The 19,906-nt window shown below is 42.5% G+C and overlaps 1 protein-coding gene across 1 annotated transcript; it reads left to right on the top strand.

Moving 5' to 3' along the window:
* Nucleotides 1-959: 959 nt before the first annotated feature.
* On the top strand, nt 960-19,753 carry LOC123755845 (uncharacterized). Its single transcript, XM_069300160.1, is given in 8 exon segments — nt 960-1,109; nt 10,913-10,966; nt 16,085-16,361; nt 16,393-16,490; nt 16,669-16,928; nt 17,201-18,070; nt 18,349-18,516; nt 18,518-19,753. Coding segments are annotated over 8 exon segments (2,181 nt in total). The 5' UTR covers nt 960-1,021; the 3' UTR covers nt 18,884-19,753.
* Nucleotides 19,754-19,906: the final 153 nt, after the last annotated feature.

Here is a 19,906-nt window from a genome sequence, read left to right as displayed (position 1 = left end):
TCACTTTTGGGTCTTTGTTTGGAGGACGGGCTGCTTTATGAATGAAAAACGGTTTACATACGACTCACAAATGCTGACGTTCGAACACTTCCGGAACAAGTGTTTCACTGAAGAATTTTGTTCGAACCACAACGCTATAAATGCTTCACCCACGTACTACAAATGCAAATAATCGCCAACCGAACCTAAACACCTAACCTAACCTATGCCTATATATGCACAATATACTAATATATTATAATATTAATATATATTTGAGAAAATTCCTGTTTTGAATGAACAGCATGTTAAAATTTATGAATGCGTCTGTGGGATCGACCGCTGGATGTAATGGACATAAGTCGAGGACGGGTTGCAGTGAGGTGGGGGGAGGACTTCTCATCTTGTCTCATCTTGACCAAACTAAAAAAAAATTACACTGAATTATTTGGAATTCGAGTTTTTGAGCAAGCATGTTACTGCTGTAACGCGTTACAATGTGCATGTGGGTACTGAATGTGTTTTACCTAGTATTTTTTCCTGCCACAGATGTGGCCAGACATTTACATTGCTAACCAGCATATATACATTTTCTTCTGTCTTCCATGGGCATGGCTAGAGATCTGGTAGATCACATGTTACCTTGTCTAGTACTGGTAGTTGGTGAGGCACGTGGGGGGGGGGGGGAAGGTGATTACTACCACGGCAGGTAGGTTGGAGGTTGGTGGGGTTGGAAAGGACGGGTGAAGATCTCACAGTGAGGTGGTTTTTACGAGGGGGAAATATAGGTCTTTATTATATAGAGGGGAAAGGTAAAGAGGTATGAAGGCAAAATATACTTTGAACGCGAGTTGGAGAAGGTAACTGTCATACCTGAGAATAGGGGGGCTATTAGTTGGGGAGGGCGGGCGGGGAAATGGCAGCAAGGTAGGGAGGGGAGGGGGTGGAGTCGGCCACCCGAGGGGGTGGGGTTGGGGGTGTGTAGAAGGGCCTAGAGCAGAAAAGGGACAGTTGAGTCTTGGTGAGCGTGAGTGAGGTTGGCATGTTGAAGGGTGGAGGAGCCGTGATGGTGGCGCCGACCCGCACTGATGACCGCTCGCCGCCGCAGCCTACCACCGCTCACACCTCAGGTAACATAACTCTTGCTTCCGGTGTCGTTCATGTTAATGATCATTACTGCCGACGGTTATTAAGACCACCACAATAACTTACTGACCAACCGGCAAGTATAGAGACGGGGTATACCTCTTGATGTATGTACATACATGTTCAGGATATTTTTGCCCCCTGCTAATGGTAAACTTTTCAAGTACCGTCAGCACAGTAATTCATCCTGTATTTTAAAGGAGTTTTTTGTGGTATTAATTGAAGTTTACGTATTTAATGGCAATTACATTCCAAGATTAGTGAAAAAAATTAATTGTTTAACGATAGCTTATCCTACGTTATCGTAAATTACTTTTGCTTTATTTCATGTATTTTAAGCACCAGAGGAAAAGAGATTGTCAAATTATAAGGTGCTTGACTGTGTGTGTGTGGGGGGGGGGAGCATTATGCCCTTGTATGCGTGCTGGTTGACTGGGCCTCGGAGCTCAATTATATATGGTATTGGTATACCATTCAGTGATACATGTTTATATCCTTAAGTATATGTATATACCCCCACTCCTGTGTGTGTGTAAACACTTCAGGAGTTTTTGTTAAACTGTGTTCAGGATATACTTGCTTGTTGTTTAGTAAGCTTTTGTGGTGGCATGATAACCCTTCAGAGGTTGATAGGTCTAAAAGTCCAACATCAAGTCATTTTGTAAACGTTTGCAAGCTTTTTGAAGTCCTCTTAGCCACTGGCATGGCTGCCCGTGTGGTCACTTCGTCCTTGCTGTGATCATAAGCCTCAGCAAATTCCAATTCAAAATTTTGATTGAAAAGAATGTGTGTACAAATAACATAAGAGTAATGTACAATTGTTGAGACAGGTGATACACATAACAATAAAGTCCACTATTTTACGCAAAAAGTTTCGGGCAAAACGTCAAATAGTTTAGAATTTTGTTTAATTAATTTAAAGGTGTGAGGGAAGTCAACACATAATAATACTAAAAGAGGTAAGCTAAGAAAAATGAGAGTTCAAGAAAAATAGCAAATCAATACAATAACAAAGGTGATACTAAATGATGACAGGCATATACTATTACATTATGGAGTCAGTAGTTCTAACAACAGTACAGTATTTTATTTGCATTAATAACAGAGTGGAAATACTAATACGTTGCAGCAGCTGCAACATCAGGATCTGTGGATTGGTACAAGAATTCAATCAACTACGAACCACTTATTTTGATGAAATTGAGCAGTAGAAACAGAAGTTACACTTACATCGCACTGAGGCTTGGATACCCATGTGCATTGAGAAATAGGCCTACTGGTTCTAGAAGACTGAGAGGAAATGTTAGCACTGTGGAGAAATGCCCGACAGACCAAAGGAATATTTATCTAACGTAAAGTAAGGGTTCAACTGAGATTTTACAGTGTACAAGTTATTCTTAAAACATTACTGAAGCCAATATACGAGACATAAATACCCATACACCGGTTAAGACAGGAACGAGAAGCAAGTAACACTTAGTGCGCCAGCAAGAGGCTTGGGGCCCGCGCTGGAATATCACTGGAAACAAAATGTCCACCACTTTGTGTTTGTTTCCTGTGTGGCGAGGTTAAACATTTGCGGCTGTTCTGGCGCCCCAGACTGTTACTGGACTGGTCTGATGTCAGATGAAGAAAACTGGTCAGAAAGCGTCAGTGGAACAAATTAAAATTAAACCCACACTGAGTGACGGGTCCACAATGGTGGCCCACGTTGTCACACTGAGTGACGGGTTCACAATGGCGGCCCACCTTGTCACACTGAGTGACGGGTCCACAATGGTGGCCCACGTTGTCACACTGAGTGACGGGTTCACAATGGCGGCCCACCTTGTCACACTGAGTGACGGGTCCACAATGGTGGCCCACGTTGTCACACTGAGTGACGGGTCCACAATGGTGGCCCACGTTGTCACACTGAGTGACGGGTCCACAATGGTGGCCCACCTTGTCACACTGAGTGACGGGTCCACAATGGTGGCCCACGTTGTCACACTGAGTGACGGGTCCACAATGGTGGCCCACGTTGTCACACTGAGTGACGGGTCCACAATGGTGGCCCACGTTGTCACACTGAGTGACGGGTCCACAATGGTGGCCCACGTTGTCACACTGAGTGACGGGTCCACAATGGTGGCCCACGTTGTCACACTGAGTGACGGGTCCACAATGGTGGCCCACGTTGTCACACTGAGTGACGGGTCCACAATGGTGGCCCACGTTGTCACACTGAGTGACGGGTCCACAATGGTGGCCCACGTTGTCACACTGAGTGACGGGTCCACAATGGTGGCCCACGTTGTCACACTGAGTGACGGGTCCACAATGGTGGCCCACGTTGTCACACTGAGTGACGGGTCCACAATGGTGGCCCACCTTGTCACACTGAGTGACGGGTCCACAATGGTGGCCCACGTTGTCACACTGAGTGACGGGTTCACAATGGTGGCCCACGTTGTCACACTGAGTGACGGGTCCACAATGGTGGCCCACGTTGTCACACTGAGTGACGGGTCCACAATGGTGGCCCACGTTGTCACACTGAGTGACGGGTCCACAATGGCGGCCCACCTTAATTGTCACACTGAGTGACGGGTCCACAATGGCGGCCCACCTTAATTGTCACACTGAGTGACGGGTCCACAATGGCGGCCCACGTTGTCACACTGAGTGACGGGTCCACAATGGCGGCCCACGTTGTCACACTGAGTGACGGGTCCACAATGGTGGCCCACGTTGTCACACTGAGTGACGGGTCCACAATGGTGGCCCACGTTGTCACACTGAGTGACGGGTCCACAATGGTGGCCCACGTTGTCACACTGAGTGACGGGTCCACAATGGTGGCCCACATCATTGGCTCGCTGTTCACATTCCTGAGGCACAACACCCGCCACGTGTGAGGACACACATCACATCTGAGGCTGATTATGCTGTGGTCAGGTGGTCCCCGGCTTGATACGTCTTGTTTATATTGTAGCCAGATGTTCCTGGTGTGTCACATATATTCCTTAAATATTATGTATACAAATTAACCCATTTACGTTTAACGATTACCAGTTACTATGTTGAAATAATGTCATAAATCGTTGCTCTTCTATTAAATGTGCGAAATATACTAATGTGAACATTGAACAAAAAAGTTTAATGCTAAATGTATTCCACGTGAAGGACTGATTACAAGATATATCTACATAACTACGAATAACAGAAAGACTTTTGAAAATCAGCCAGCTTCCCAGGTGTATATAATGCCTAGGCTCAATAATTGTAATGAATTAAAAGCCTAACTTTCAACACTAAAATAATAACTAATCAAAAAGCAATCACCATGCTTGGTCCATATTACGAGAAAATAATATCTTGCTGGCACTATAGCTGTAATACAGACAATAGGCATTATTAACACCATATCGTGCGTCAACAGCTAATTATTATCCGTATTGGAAGGCCTCGAGCCTCGCTAGCCTCCATGCTGCTCCACTGTGGCCGTAACCTTGGGCAGAAAGATATAAATATTCCACTAAGCCACCGCTCAGGGTTGTGTGTGTGTGTGGTTGTGTAATTCTCTAAGGTATGAAGGGAGGCAGAATGGGTAAAGGGAGGCAGCAGTTGGCGTGAAGGGATTAACTTATAGGCTTTATCTTTAAAATATAAATCCTTTATTTTGTCTGGGAACAACGATGTCGGGAAGCCGTCAGAAGTCGTGTTACTCGGATTATCTAAACCTTTACAAATATAAATTTACTCCAGATGTAACTATGAAGTATCTTTAGTTAAGTTATGGTTGGAAGCTGCGTCTGACAACGGTTTAATTTGTACGCATTAACTGCACCATAAGCGTACCATGTTATACTGTCCAGTCAACTCTATCAACACCCATTGTTCAGTAGTCACAAAGTGTACATTGGGGTCCCGGCAGTACAGTCGGCTTCGTTCTCCACTCACACTCGAGAATTCCAGGTTCGACTCTTGGGCAGGACAGAAATGGTTGGGCGCCTGTCCTATCGCCTAATACCCCTGTCCACCTAGCAGTAAATGGGCACCCAGGAGTTAGTCGCCTTGTCCTGGGGTTTCACCCTGACGAGAGTCAGTAGTTCTACCCTGGTTGGGGTTTATTATGCTTATCATAAAATAAAATAATGTGGCTGCTTGTCCATCGACACAATGAATTATTATTTCCATTAAGGTTATTTAGTTTGAATGCTTGTATCCGTAGCGTTGAAATATAGATGTATTTAGTGCAAGGACTAAGTCAGTCTCAAAATGGCGTCATGCTCTGCGGGACTTGGGTACAAAGGCTCACTTTACACTTTACAAGCCATTAGCGCGTGATCTGGCTTAGTAAGTGACGCAAAGTAGAGATAAGTGAGCTTGGCCGGGCTGGCGCCGGCGGTACCGTACGCCAGACTAGCGATTGTGGCGACGATACCTTGATGTCGTACACTGGAGAAATGTTTATGAACTGTTGGCACTGCGCAATGAATGGAAGAAGGCAGTAATGGGTGAAGAGGTAGTAATGGGTGGAGGGAGGGAGTAATGGGTGAAGGGAAGGGTCTGGTTCGAGGTAAAGCTGGAAGTGCGCCAATACAAATTCGCTAAAGGTTTAGCTGTATGTGTCTGTCACACACACTTGAGGGGATATGAACTATGGCGTGTTCAAGTGCCTTGTGTGTGTGCTTTCATGCGTTGAGTGCCTTGTTGATTAGTCGTTTTGATGCGTTTTAATTTAGTTCATTTATTATGCACCCCATACTCATCTTGTGGGCGGTAAGTGGAAAGGGTTACAGAGGCACATAATGGGCTCAGGGACTGAACCCCACAATTCATTTAGCTAAGCAAGTTACAATCTTGATGAGCTAGTTAACACAATTCAATGTATATTGTTACATGAACAATGGGTTCGAGACCGACCACAAGTACAGTTTCTAAATTAAGCAACTGACATATGTGGAGAGCTAGTGTCACAATTGATTATGTTTGTCCTGCACACCGCCCCCCCCATCCAGTGGGCAGCGGTGGATAGGTTACAATCACTTAGTTACTACCTACAGTTAGATAGGTTATAGGTTAGTTACTACCTACAGTTAGCAAACTGGGGATATTTGGCTAATCGTTCTGGAACTAGATCATTTGGATGAAATATTTACACATTCCATTAACATTTGTTATAGATTTGTCTCTGAAATCACGTATCTTTCCGCACTCCATCACATAGTGACGGAGGGTGTGCGAATAATTTAGCTGACAGTTTACATTTGGTCAGGTCTACATCAGTAGATAATGAGAATTCCCAGAGATACTTGTAACCGAGTCTAAGCCGAGCAGTAGTAACATCTAGTTGTCTGCTGATATTATTGGATGATCCATAGATGTGTGGCTCCTCTTGCATGATAGTATGATGATGGATGGAATTACTGGTGTCAATTTCACTTTACCTCAGATCTACAAGATTTTGTTGAAGTTCTTGGTGTACTATTGTTCTTAGAGTGCTTATAGGCAATCCAAGGTTATAATCAACTCCTCCTTGGAAGGCAGTTGAGCGCGTTGAAGACAGGCGTTTAGATGCACTGAGTGATTTACAGTTGTGTGCGTTGGTTATGGTGGTTTTGATGCGTTGAATGCATTGGATTAAGCGTTAATACGTTAGTGACAGTGTAAGCGCGTTAGTAACACCCAAGTTGGTTGGTGGTATTGGCTTGCTAAGTAACTTGGTTTTGATTGTGTTGAAATTACCTGTGGTATAGCTGTGGCCTGTTTCAGTAGTTTGACTTGGGTTGTCGAGCTCTTCCTGCTCCTGTTGTTGAGCTCTTCCTGCTCCTGTTGTTGAGCTCTTCCTGCTGCTGTTGTCGAGCTCTTCCTGCTCCTTTTGTTGAGCTCTTCCTGCTGCTGTTGTCGAGCTCTTCCTGCTGCTGTTGTCGAGCTCTTCCTGCTGCTGTTGTTGAGCTCTTCCTGCTCCTGTTGTCGACCTCTTCCTGCTCCTGTTGTCGACCTCTTCCTGCTCCTGTTGTCGACCTTGGTCTCTATGATGGTCATCTGTGTCGAGCCTTGGCAACATATCTCACGAAGGATTTGTTCGCTGTAATGTTCTGTTAAGTGCAATAATGGCCTTTGTTTGTCAGGTGCGTCAGTGTAAGTAACGACGCCTGCGTTAGCTTAGTGCCGGTTAGTTAAGCGTCTTTGTGATGAGTTAAGTGTGTTGGTTTTTGAGTGATTAGTTCAGTGTTGTTAATATTGGGGTGTTATGATTTATTAGGTGAATATTCAATAAACTAAGCTAACATATTATCGAGCATGTTGCGCAGCAGTGACATTTCCATTTATATACACAAATTAGTCACAAGCAAATGTCCGCAGGATACATTAATTTAATGACTGTTGGATCTGTTATCTGATAACGAAGCCGTCATGGCTGCCACAGCTGTTGGTGACGTCATATCCTGTCATTGCGCTGGCCTACGCTCCTGGCATTATAATGTATTAATGGTAATGGGAACGGGTGACAGGAGACACAGTGGAGGGAAACCACCTCCCTATAACACTAGAGAAATTAAAGCTAATTTGAATTTTTCGTTATTTTTAGTTCAGTTTATGCTCGCATTTGAATTTGATAATTGGTTCCGTGTTGTCTTTTCAATTAACTTTAAGCGTAATAAATCACTTGTGTACTTTTTAGAGGAGGTACAGCAAAAAATATACTGTGTTTTTGTGTAAACTAATTCAATTATAGTGAAAAAACATTTATAAATAAAGTCTTTGAATTTGAGTTATGCTGCTCCAATTTTCCGACTATGACACTAAATGGTGTTTGGGTACAATAATTATCCTGAACTAAGAGTATATTAGGAAAAATGAGAGGACCTTTGACCAGCCGCCGACTTCCTGTCCCGGTCGAGGCCCCTAGAGAGCTAGTGGCCCTCAGGCAAACATATACACTGAGAACATAACCTCTCAGTGTATATAAGCCGGGCAACCCGTCATCATAAACAAAGGGCAAAGTCCATTCCAGGCACCCACCAAACCCCCAGTTTATGAATGAAAAACGGTTTACACACGACTCACAAGAGATGACGTTCGAACACTTCCGGAACAAGTGCTTCGCTTATGACTTGTCTTCGAACCATAACGCCATAAATGCCACCCCGCCCTCCAGACAGACCCAAAAGTGATTCCAAGCACCCGCCAAACCCCCTGTTTATGAATGAAAAACAGTTTACACACGACTCGCAGCAGATGACGTTCGAACACTTCCGGAACAAGTGCTTCACTGACGAATTTTGTTCGTAACTACAACGCTATAAATGCTTCACCCACTTATAATCGCAAACACAAATACAAATAATCGCCAACAGAACCTAAACACTTAAACTAACCAATGCCTAAATATGTACAATATGTTAATATATAACAATATTAATTTATATTTGAGAAAATTCCTATTTTGAATGAACAGCATGTTAAATTTGCTGTATGCGTCTTTGGGGTCGACCGCTGGATGGAATGGAACTTTGTCTGAGGACGGGTTGCTGTAAATGCTTCACCCTAACAGTGCACGAGATTCTAGTTTATAATTATGTTAATATATATGAGAAAATGCCAATTTTGATCACGGTACGTGAAAATTGAGGAATGCGTCTATGGGGTCGGCCGCGGCCTGGACGAGCCTAGCCTGAGGATGGGTTGGAGAGCTTTACACTGAACTATGTAAGGGATCAAAGTATTCTTTTAGATAAGAAAAATAAATATTTATATTTAGGCCTTATAATGACTGCCAGTTGACAGTGTTAATTATTCACGCCTTAGTTCCAACACTTGACATATACCATCATTCATCATCTCGACGCATTGACATCAAACATGTGACCATCACACATGTGACCATCACACATGTGACCGCCTTAACAAGTCACATGTTCACCACCATCACAATCACCAGGTGTAGAATACGTCAGTGATATACGGCATCAACACGCCGGGTACCTACAATAGCCTAATAGTATTGGCGCGAATACTATAATGTATATATATGGTCTCCGGTATGTTTATATACCGTGTCGGTGATACGAAGCCCTTAATTGGCTTGTTAAGGGGCCCTTTCTAGCGCAAGAGCGTTGCTGTTACCACCTGGTCACCCATCCAGTTACTGGTCACAGCCGACAGTTTAACCTGGCTATTGTACTGGGACAAATATTCACTTTAGATGTGATTCGAACAAGTACTTTTAAGTTTACTAGTTATCTAATTAACTAATATTATATCTATCGCGCATGGTGTAGCAGACGATCAATATATTGTTTAAATCAAGTCCCAGGGGAATGAGGATAATAATTTATCCTCCAATAATAATTTAGAATATGAAAAAAATATTAAATCAATAGAAAACCGGAACGTTTGAATCCTAAAGTAGGTGGGAAAATACAATTTGTTCGGGTGAAGACGAAGCGGTGTCCGAATGCGTGTCTGCTCCCCCACATGCCTGACTATATATGTGCCTTTCTATATCACTGACTATTTCTGGGGTAGGAAGGAGAGCAGCTGGCGCGAGCACGCGCGCCCTTACACCCTCCTCGCTCCCTGGCTTAGTAAACCACCCACCATTATTACTGTTAGAATTATTATTGTTAGAATTAGTATTATAGTTTTTATTATTTATATTGTTTGAATTATTATTATTGTTGCATTATTATTATTATTATTATTATTATTATTATTATTATTATTATTATTATTATTATCGGGAGGCTGGGCGCCTCTGTGTGGCAGCCAAGGTAATATATTTCTGTCATCGTGAGCACAAGCACCTCCGTTGCTCATAATCTTTCTCGGATATTCCTATTTCTTATTCTCATTCTCTCAGTCTGTGCTTTTTCGTTATTCCCGTGCCGTCATTATTCCTTTACAGCCTCCCATCCCATAACATTCCTTCACCTTCACGGATGAAGTTGAAGGTCAGAACACCTGCATCGTTTTCACGGTCACGAGGGACGTAACAAGGTCATTTTTGTCCAGCGAAAAGGTCCAGTAATTGTCGTAGCAAGGTCACTAGCTCCGTGACAAGGTTGTTACCGTAAAACGGTCACTAGGAATGTCAGGAGTGTGTGTCACTCTGGCTAGTGCCCCAAGTCTACCCCAGTGTGATAAATGTCAGGAGTCTGCGTCACTCTGGCTACTGGCAATACAAACAAGGGGACACAGGTAAAAACTGAGTACCCAAATGAGCCACAGGGACGTTAGAAAGAACTTTTTCAGTGTCAGAGTAGTTAACAGACGGAATGCATTAGGAAGTGATGTGGTGGAGGCTGACTCCATACACAGTTTCAAATGTAAATATGATAGAGCCCAGTAGGCTCAGGAATCTATACATTAGTTGATGGATAGTTGAGAGGCGGGACCAAAGAGCCAAAGCTCAACCCCCGCAAGCACAACTAGGTGAGTACTACATGTATTCACGTGTGGGCGTGAGACATAGTGGGTGTGGATAAGATTCAAAGATGGGCGTGATGAATATTTGTGAGTTGGTATATAGATCTAGATGGACATAATAGATATATATCTGGTATACCACTGTCGTTGCCAAGGATCTTCTGTCACCCATCCACTCACTGGCCGAACCTATACACCTATGTCATACAATAATTGTACGAGACTGTATGGTAGTTACATATTTATAGTATCACAAATATTATTGGGAAGGAAATAATGCAAATAAAAACAAAAGCTGAAAGTTGGCAACCGTTCTCCGAGTCTGCGCATGCGCAGAATGTTTGTTATTGTTGATGTTTGTCCTCAGGTTCAAGATGGCGCAGCAAGTTGATGAACACACACCCACTCCAACCACAACAACGTGAGTAAATGGTGAAGAATTTGACGAATGTGTACTCATATTGGTGTAAATTTAAAAAATAACACCTGTGGTCTGTAAATAATGTGTACGCTTGGAGAGGGAGGCCATTTGTGGCCTGAGGTAAATATACTAAAATATGCAAAGTCGATCTTTTAAATCATGTATAAAGAATAATTATATGCTTCAAAACAACTGTATAATATAAGCAGTTGAAAACCAGTAAATAATCATTGCTCTAAGCCTAATCCCAGATTTCTATGTTTTTCTTTTATTAATAATCCAGAGTTCAGTATTTATGCATTTATAATAAACGAAGCCAAGCATGTATAATAAAGTTTTTTGGTGTGGCTATTTTACATTTCAAACTACTCATGAAAATTCTTACATATACATATGTTGTACCTAGTAGCCAGAACGCACTTATCAGCCTACTATTCAAGGCCCGATTAGCCTAATAAGCCAAGTTTTCATGAATTAATTGTTTTTCGAGTACCTAACCTAACCTAACCTAACTTTTTCGGCTACCTAACCTAACCTCACCTATAAAGATAGGTTAGGTTAGGTTAGGTAGGGTTGTTTAGGTTCGGTCATATATCTACGTTAATTTTAACTCCAATAAAAAAAAATGACCTCATACATAATGAAATGGGTAGCTTTATCATTTCATAAGAAAAAAATTAGAGAAAATATATTAATTCAGGAAAACTTGGCTTATTAGGCAAATTTGGCCTTGCATAGTAGGCTGAGAAGTGCGTTCTGGCTACTAGGTACGACATATATATATAATATATATATATATGTCGTACCTAATAGCCAGAACGCACTTTTCAGCCAACTATGCATGGCCCAATTTGCCTAATAAGCCAAGTTTTCATGAATTATTGTTTTTTCGACTACCTAACCTACCTAACCTAACCTAACCTAACTTTTTCTGCTACCTAACCTAACCTAACCGATAGAGATAGGTTAGGTTAGGTTAGGTAGGGTTGGTTAGGTTCGGTCATATATCTACGTTAATTTTAACTCCAATAAAAAAAATTGACCTCATACATAATGAAATGGGTAGCTTTATCATTTCATAAGAAAAAAATTAGAAAAAATATATTTATTCAGGAAAACTTGGCTTATTAGGCAAATCGGGATTTTTATAGTAGGCTGAGAAGTGCGTTCTGGCTACTAGGTACGACATATATATATATATATATATATATATATATATATATATATATATATATATATATATAATATAATATATATATATATATATATATATATATATATATATATATATATATATATATATAATATAATATATATATATATATATATATATATATATATATATATATATAATATAATATATATATATATATATATATATATATATATATATATATATATATATAATATAATATATATATATATATATATATATATATATATATATAATATAATATATATATATATATATATATATATATATATATATATATATATATATATATATATATATATATATGTGTGTGTGTGTGTGTTTGCCTGTAGGCTAAAAGTTGCTAGCTATTATTTTCCGCCTTTCTATCCCTCAGTTATCAAATGTACTGATCTATTTTCCTCTTACATATATTTCTCTCATAATACAATACAATACAATACAATTTTATTTAGGTAAGGTACATACATACAATAAATATTTACAAGGATTGTTTGACTTATAGGTAGATCTAGTACATACAATGCCTAAAGCCACTATTACGCAAAGCGTTTCGGGCATGATAAACTTAAATGACAAGCTTAATACTAATTGAGCATAATGAGTAGAATGAAAACAAGAAATGAAAACAAAGATGAAAAAGCAGCACAAATACAATTATGTCGACAAACAGCGCTCTTTAAAGAAAAAAACAGACATTGGTTGACAATAGAAAGGTAAGGTAGGTTACAGGGAATTTATTAGGTATAGCTTCGCTTTTAACTTAAACTGGTTGAGAGAGGTACAGTCTTTAACATGGTTGGGAAGGTCATTCCACATTCTGGGCCCCTTGATTTGTAGAGCATTTCTAGTTTGATTAAGTCACGTTTAGGGGAGTTTGATATAACACGCACACACAAACACATTCCCAGGATGCTGCTGTCTAACTCCAAAGTACCTATTTACTGCTAGGAGAACAGGGCATCAAGTGAAAGAAACTGCCCATTGGTTTCTTCCTCGGCTGGAGGCTGAAGAATGTTTGTGAACGCTATTTTTGCTGCGTGTTCCCATGAGCCGCCTTCTTGCTTCCCTTTGTTACCTTGCAAAGTTGTGACTGTCTTGGGCCCCTAATCATGGGGCCTCCTGTGTGTCCCTTGCCGAGGTTGTTGGTATCATGTTAGCTTTTTCCAACTATTTGGCAGATCTACCCTGTACGCGATGCACTGTGTATCTAGAGAAGTTGTTTGCATATCTCTTTCATATCCCCTCCTTCACTTGGTGTATGACAGCCTAATATGGTGAGGTGCTTTCCTCTTGTATATGTTCAGCTCTTGACTCATAATTCAGAAATTCGAAATATTAGTGCTGCGTGAAAACTTATCGATTTTAATGAATATTATTATAAAGGGGTGAAGATGGACTAAAATGTGAAACTTCATACAAAGGCTATCTATTCTTCATACTAAGGCATACATACTATCATTGTTAACCATAAAAATAACGGAATTCGAACCTGTGTCGCTAGATCTTCTAATAAAAGTTGGCTGCCACTGTTGCTTATAAATCATTATTATTATTCTGGCTTCTATTACTGATATTTTCATTATATTTACTACTATTCAAGTTGTGTTTTTTAGTTTAAGACTTACCTTACCTTGAGGTGCTTCCGGGGCTTAGCATCCCCGCGGCCCGGTCGTCGACCAGGCCTGCTGGTTGCCGGACTGATCAACCAGGCTGTTGGACGCGGCTGCTCGCAGCCTGACGTATGAGTCACAGCCTGGTTGATCAGGTATCCTTTGGAGGTGACTTGAGGCAAAATGTTCTACCATCTTGTGAAGCTTAGGATTAATGACCAGTCAACTTTCCACTTTGCTTCTGCGCCTAGAATAAACATCTTAAATTATCAACTCTTTTTATTATCCCTAGCCAGCAGACGTACCAACATCCGCGAGCTATTGCTAGGATTCACAAATTCAATCTTTTATTCCAAAATGGAGATACGAAAACACATTATTTTTAAAATTTAAAGAGCCAAATGGACCGAGGCTTCGCTATCGAGCCAGTGCTATCTAGCGCTCATAACGTCACTAAACTGATGTACTAAATTACCCGAACTTAACCTAACCGAAGACCCACGAATAGAAAATAGGACATCACGTCAATTTTGCTAGCCGCTATGCTATTTGGCGGCTAGCAAAATAACCGACAACCAGAGCGCAACTCCATAGTCTCCTGAGACTGATGGATAGCCTACTACTACTTTTACTATGCTATTTAGTACATCACTTTTTGGCCTTAGATCATTGATACGTCAAAATGTACTTGCACTGTTCCAGAGGACTGAGTGTGTGCTCCACCTGAACACTCTCTGAACAAGAGGTAGTGGGTAACCTCTTCAACTCTATATTCATGACTGCCTTGTTATCAATGAGCTTGAACCAAATGGCATGAGATACCCGTAGTTTTGTAACTATTTCAATCCCTCGCCACTATTAGAAGATATTCGCATAATCTACCCAAAGGTTGCTACTTTGGATTAGTAGACTAACTAAACTCATCCAACTATCCAAAGAGATGGACATATTAGTGGAACGTATAACTAGGTCTTGATCTATACTCTCTAACCTCTTATATAGAATATGTTACCAATACACTTGTGTACCTAAGATTGCTAATACAAAAAATGGCGGTGGGGGAATATTGTTTACATGCGTGAGTGTGTTGGGAAGGTTGGCAGGGAGGGAGACAGGACGCTGTTTTTAGCTCGCAGGTAAGATTCAACCTGTCCTCTTACAAAGAACGTCGCATTTCGCTCGTACGCTTTAAACAAGGCCAAAAATTGTCAGTATTAGAAAATGGAAGAGGCTCGCGAAAGTGACGTAATGTACCGTTTTCTGTTTGGGGTCCTCTGGTTGGTTAGGAGAGGACACTTTACATTGGCCGTGTTCTTGACGTTGGAGAACCTTAGGACGGACTGGGTGATCACACCCGCCACGGAGACTACGTACACCCACACCTACGAGGTGAAATTAACTTTTTATATGTAAAGTTTCTCTGTTGAGGATAATTTAAACTGAAGGTATAATGTATTTATTCGTTTACCTGAATTTACCATTTGTAGTGACATCGACTAAGACAGGAAGCCGGCGGCTTAACAATTTCATATTTGAAATTGAGGCTACGAGAAGAAATTATCTGACTTTAAAATAATGCAAGATGAGTCTCCATGATAGCCTATCAGTCTGCAGGATGTTGAATTTGATGTGTCACGCTGCATGTACGTCTTTACCTAAACTAAAACTGTAGACAATATTCATACAGCAGTTCTTGCAAGTTAATGGTGTAATTCAGTTGTAAAAGCTCGCGTACCAGATATTTTCACTCCCACATTTGACCTTCAACTAAATATAACCTTGGCCTTTTATCTTTATATATTGTTTTGTAATCTAACAATTGTTATTTTCTTCCATAGACCCAAACATTAAGCGAGTTTTCCAGGTTGCAGAAAATAATAATAATAATAATAATAATAATAATTCCAAATTGTAATGAAAGAATATTAACAATTAAAAAATAACATTTTATGCACATAATAAACTGCACTGAGCCTCTCCTAGACATGGACGTCTTTAAAAAAAATGTTTTAGGTCAAAAACCTTTTGTGATAATGAACGTGTGATGTTAAATGCAGCAACTTGATAGTTTGTTGTAAGTATAGTTTTTAACGTGATGTTATTTTAATTGTATATAAGTGCGGTAAAGACCACAGTGACAATCTTATCAGTCTTGACAAATTTACATTTTTTTTAGATTTAAGAATCTGAACACAGTGATTCGCTCGAGGAAGTAATAATGATGCTGTGGTGGACGAATATATTGAGTACTGTACGAAGCCTGTGTGACCTTAGTATGTCTTGCTTTTACAGCTATGGAGCCGGAACCAAAGCTGGAAGTGAAGCTGGGATTGAGATGGAGACCGAAGCTGGAACCAAAACCAGAACCAAAGACGGAACCTAAACCAGAACCGAGGCCCGTAATGAAATGGAAACCAAAGTTAGAACTAAAGGTGGAACCAGAACCGAAGGTAGACCCCAAGCCGGAACCGAGGCCCCTAACGAAGTGGAAACCAAAAGTGGAACCAAAGCCGGAACCCAAACCGGAACCCAAACCGGAACCAAAGCCTGTAACGAAGTGGAAACCAAAGCTGGAACAAAAGCCGGAACCGAAATCAGAGCCTGAAGCCGGACCCCAAACCAGAACAGAGACCTGTAACGAAGTGGAAACCAAAGCTGGAACAAAAGTCGGAACCGAAACCCGAACCAAAGCAGGAACCTAAACCAGAACAAAGGCCCGTAACAAAATGGAAACCAAAGCTGGAACCAAAGTCGGAACCAGTACCGAAGGCGGATCCCAATCCGGAACAGAAACCCGTAACAAGATGGAAATCCAATAAGATTTCAGATACCAAACAGAAATCTGAAGCCAGAACCGGAACTGGAATCGGAACCTGAAGAAACAAAAGAAGAAGAAGATGCGAGCAGCGATCTCTTGTGTCCTTTGTGTTCGGAACTCTACGACGAGGAGGAGCGGGAGCCCGTCCTTCTCCCTCGCTGCGGACACACCTTCTGCAGGCCCTGTCTCTCCAAGGACGTGAAACGGGGCCACTTTCCATGTCCTAATTGCAGGAAGCGCCATCTGAAGCCTCCCGTCGACCAGATCCCTGTGCATGCGGAACTTTTAGCTAAGGCAGAAGCCTTCAGGGCATCTAAGGTGAGCATCGGGTCCAACTAAATCACAAGTGTTTCAGGGTTCTTTCTCTCTTAAATAAGGTTATAGTTTGGTCAACAAATAAAGTTGCTTTCCGGGAAATGAGGAAACTTAATTTCCACATTTGGGGGAAGTGGGATTACATAAGTCAGCACTTGCTTGGTTAAACTTTAGTAACCACTTATTGGACCATTCTTTACGTTTGTCCAGGTCATAGTAGTAGTTTCTTGCAGTTGTGGCAGTGACTGTTATCCTGACGGATGTGTACACTGCAGATTGGTGTGTGCAGCAGGCACGAGGAGCCACTGGCCTACTGGTGCCGGGACTGCCGGACGTCGCTGTGTGCCAAATGCTCCGTCCAGAAGGGCCACGACGTGATCCGCACCAAGGTCCTGCTGGCGGAGAAGCGGCGGGAGATGAAGGAACATGGAGTGGCGGTGTTGCAGAGCGTGGAGCAGGAGAAACAGAAGATCCTAGCGAAGGTAAGGGAGTGTTCTCTTCAGCTGCTACGGACTTGCGACGCCAGCGCCCTCGCCGATGACTCCGCCCACGATGTTAGAGATATGTTAGCAGAGACTAAGAGCACCGCTGATCTCCATTACGTGATGGGGAGCCTCATGCGGATGAAAAGTATCCTTGGTAGCCTTGGCAGGAGCTCCAGTGAAGCGGAGCCTGAGGTCAAGACTCCGAAGGTGCGACGCAGGAGGGAGAGGAGAGATAGCCACAGATCCCAGACACAAACCCCACCAGACACCAAACCCGCAACCCCCACCAACACCAGACGGGTAAGGAAAACAACCACAGACTCCACCACAACCACTACCACAACCTCCACCACCAACAATATAAATCAGAGAATCCGTTCTCCACCTCCCAGCGTAAATAAGACCGCTATCGACCCCAACAAAGAGGTGAAGTACGCTCACTACTCGCAGATGTACGGCACTCAGGGCACTTCAGGGAGCTGCAGGGCTGACGTGTCGAGTCAGGGGCCCCTGCTGGGAGTGCTGGACCCCGCCCTGTGGCCCCTGAGGTGCTGCGTCTACGACGACGACGGCAGCAGAGCCAAACTGGCCTGGGAGGATGGACGACTCCACATGTACGCCCTCGGCGACCACATCGACGACGCCCACTTCATGATCAAGGTGAGGAGGGAGGGAGAAAGAGGGGGTGCAGGAGGGAAGAGAGAGGGGGAGCAGGGAGGAAAGGGAGAAAGACAGGGGCAGGAAGATACAGGGAAGGAGGTAATGTGAGAGAGTGAGAAAGTTAGAGCGGCAGGGATAATGATAGCGTAGGATGCAGGGAGAATGGTATTGAGCAGGGCAGGGCCAGAGAGAGATTGGAGTAAGCAGAGAGAAAGTGAGATAGAGAAAGGTGTCAAGACAATACTGTGGAGGAATAAAGCATTCTCTCCCCTCACCAGCTGTCGGTGCTGCAGAGCGTTATACCCGAAGACTCTCCGGAAGTCTTCCTGGACCTGACTGCCAGAGGACGTCGTCTGGGTCGCGTCTACATCCGCCTGTGGGGTCATCTCCGGCGGGCGCAGCACTACCTGGCCCTCTGTATAGGCACTCACGGGCCCTCATACAGGGAGTGCCAAGTTCGAGGAGGTCTTTTCGAGAGGTTTAAAAGGAGAGTGCCTCCACGCGGGGCCCTATTTAACTCCTAGGGGGGACCTGAGTGCCCAGGGGGTCATGGATAACTTGGAATGGGACGGAAAATATAAAAGTCGGCAGAGAAAAGGGCTGGTAGTAGGCGCAGGTAGTGGCCGGCCGGATAGGGACTCGTGTTTCGATATCTGCACCATAGAGAATCCTAATAGGGAATTTGCCTGTCCCTTCGGGGAGGTGGTTGGAGGGTGGGAGGCGGTTTTGGCCGCCGTCAACCACAAACCGGTCAGAGAGGTCACCATGAGCGAGGTCGGGGTCGTGGTGACTGACCCTGCTCGATCTAACTAGTGATGAAGACGTGTCATTTGCAGACGATGAGTCACAATATCGTGGCTGACAATATCGAGAAATGTCATTATATATTCCCCTCCAGTCACACTACGAGCCGTTCTTGGCGATAGATGTTTGCTGTAAACACGACCCCTCCACCACTCCCCCAGCGTCCTCCAACACTCTCCAACAACTCCCCCAGCACCCTCCACCACTCTCCAACAACTCCCCTAGCGTCCTCCACCACTCCGTCCCCAAGAAATTCCAAGAATCCCAAGAAATTCCCCACGTGCTCATTAATGCTTGTACACCCTCCCTACCTCAGCATATTTCTCTCCTTATCAACGCCACTCCCATCAACCTCACTGGAACGCTTCTGTGGCGACCTTTGAGTACTAATAAGTCACTTCCACTGTGTCTTGGCTATAATCCGTTTTTGATCTACCAGAAATCCACAGAGACTTCCATCCGATCCACGTGGGTACTGGATACGATGGTATCCGTCTCCATGCGGATACTTGTTACGAACGTCAACACGCATTTTGGTGCTTAATGTCTTAATTAATTTAGAAGCCAAATGAGGATATGAAGATTAGAAACATGTGTGGACGAGAATATTTTTAGTTAAAACAATAAATTACATTACGTAGATGTTACATAGAAATTCCCATCGAAAATAATAATTTTACTAAAAAAATTAATAGATATATTAATTATAATTTTTGTAGTGAATTATTTTGAAACGTTAACCTAAAAAATATATATATAATTACTCCTGCAACTTATATATATTATTTATCATTTAATTAGTAGGCTATGCCATTATTATAATTATTATTTATTTATGTATTGACCTACGTTGTATAAAAGTTCTTTCAATAAAGTATGTGCAAATGTTGTTTTATTCTTCGTCTGTCGCCTTAGAGGGGGGGAATGGTGGTGGAGGGGGGAGAGGTATGGTGACTAGATATGAGAGGTATTGTAACTGGATAACATAGTGATGGTGGAGGAAACAAGGCATTGACTGAGGATGGGACATGA

This window comes from Procambarus clarkii, chromosome 43 (genome assembly GCF_040958095.1).
Source record: "Procambarus clarkii isolate CNS0578487 chromosome 43, FALCON_Pclarkii_2.0, whole genome shotgun sequence".
In the NCBI taxonomy this organism is placed as follows: Eukaryota; Metazoa; Arthropoda; class Malacostraca; order Decapoda; family Cambaridae; genus Procambarus; species Procambarus clarkii.
Note: the sequence above shows the minus strand (reverse complement) of the source record. Positions and strands in the feature narration are given on the sequence as shown.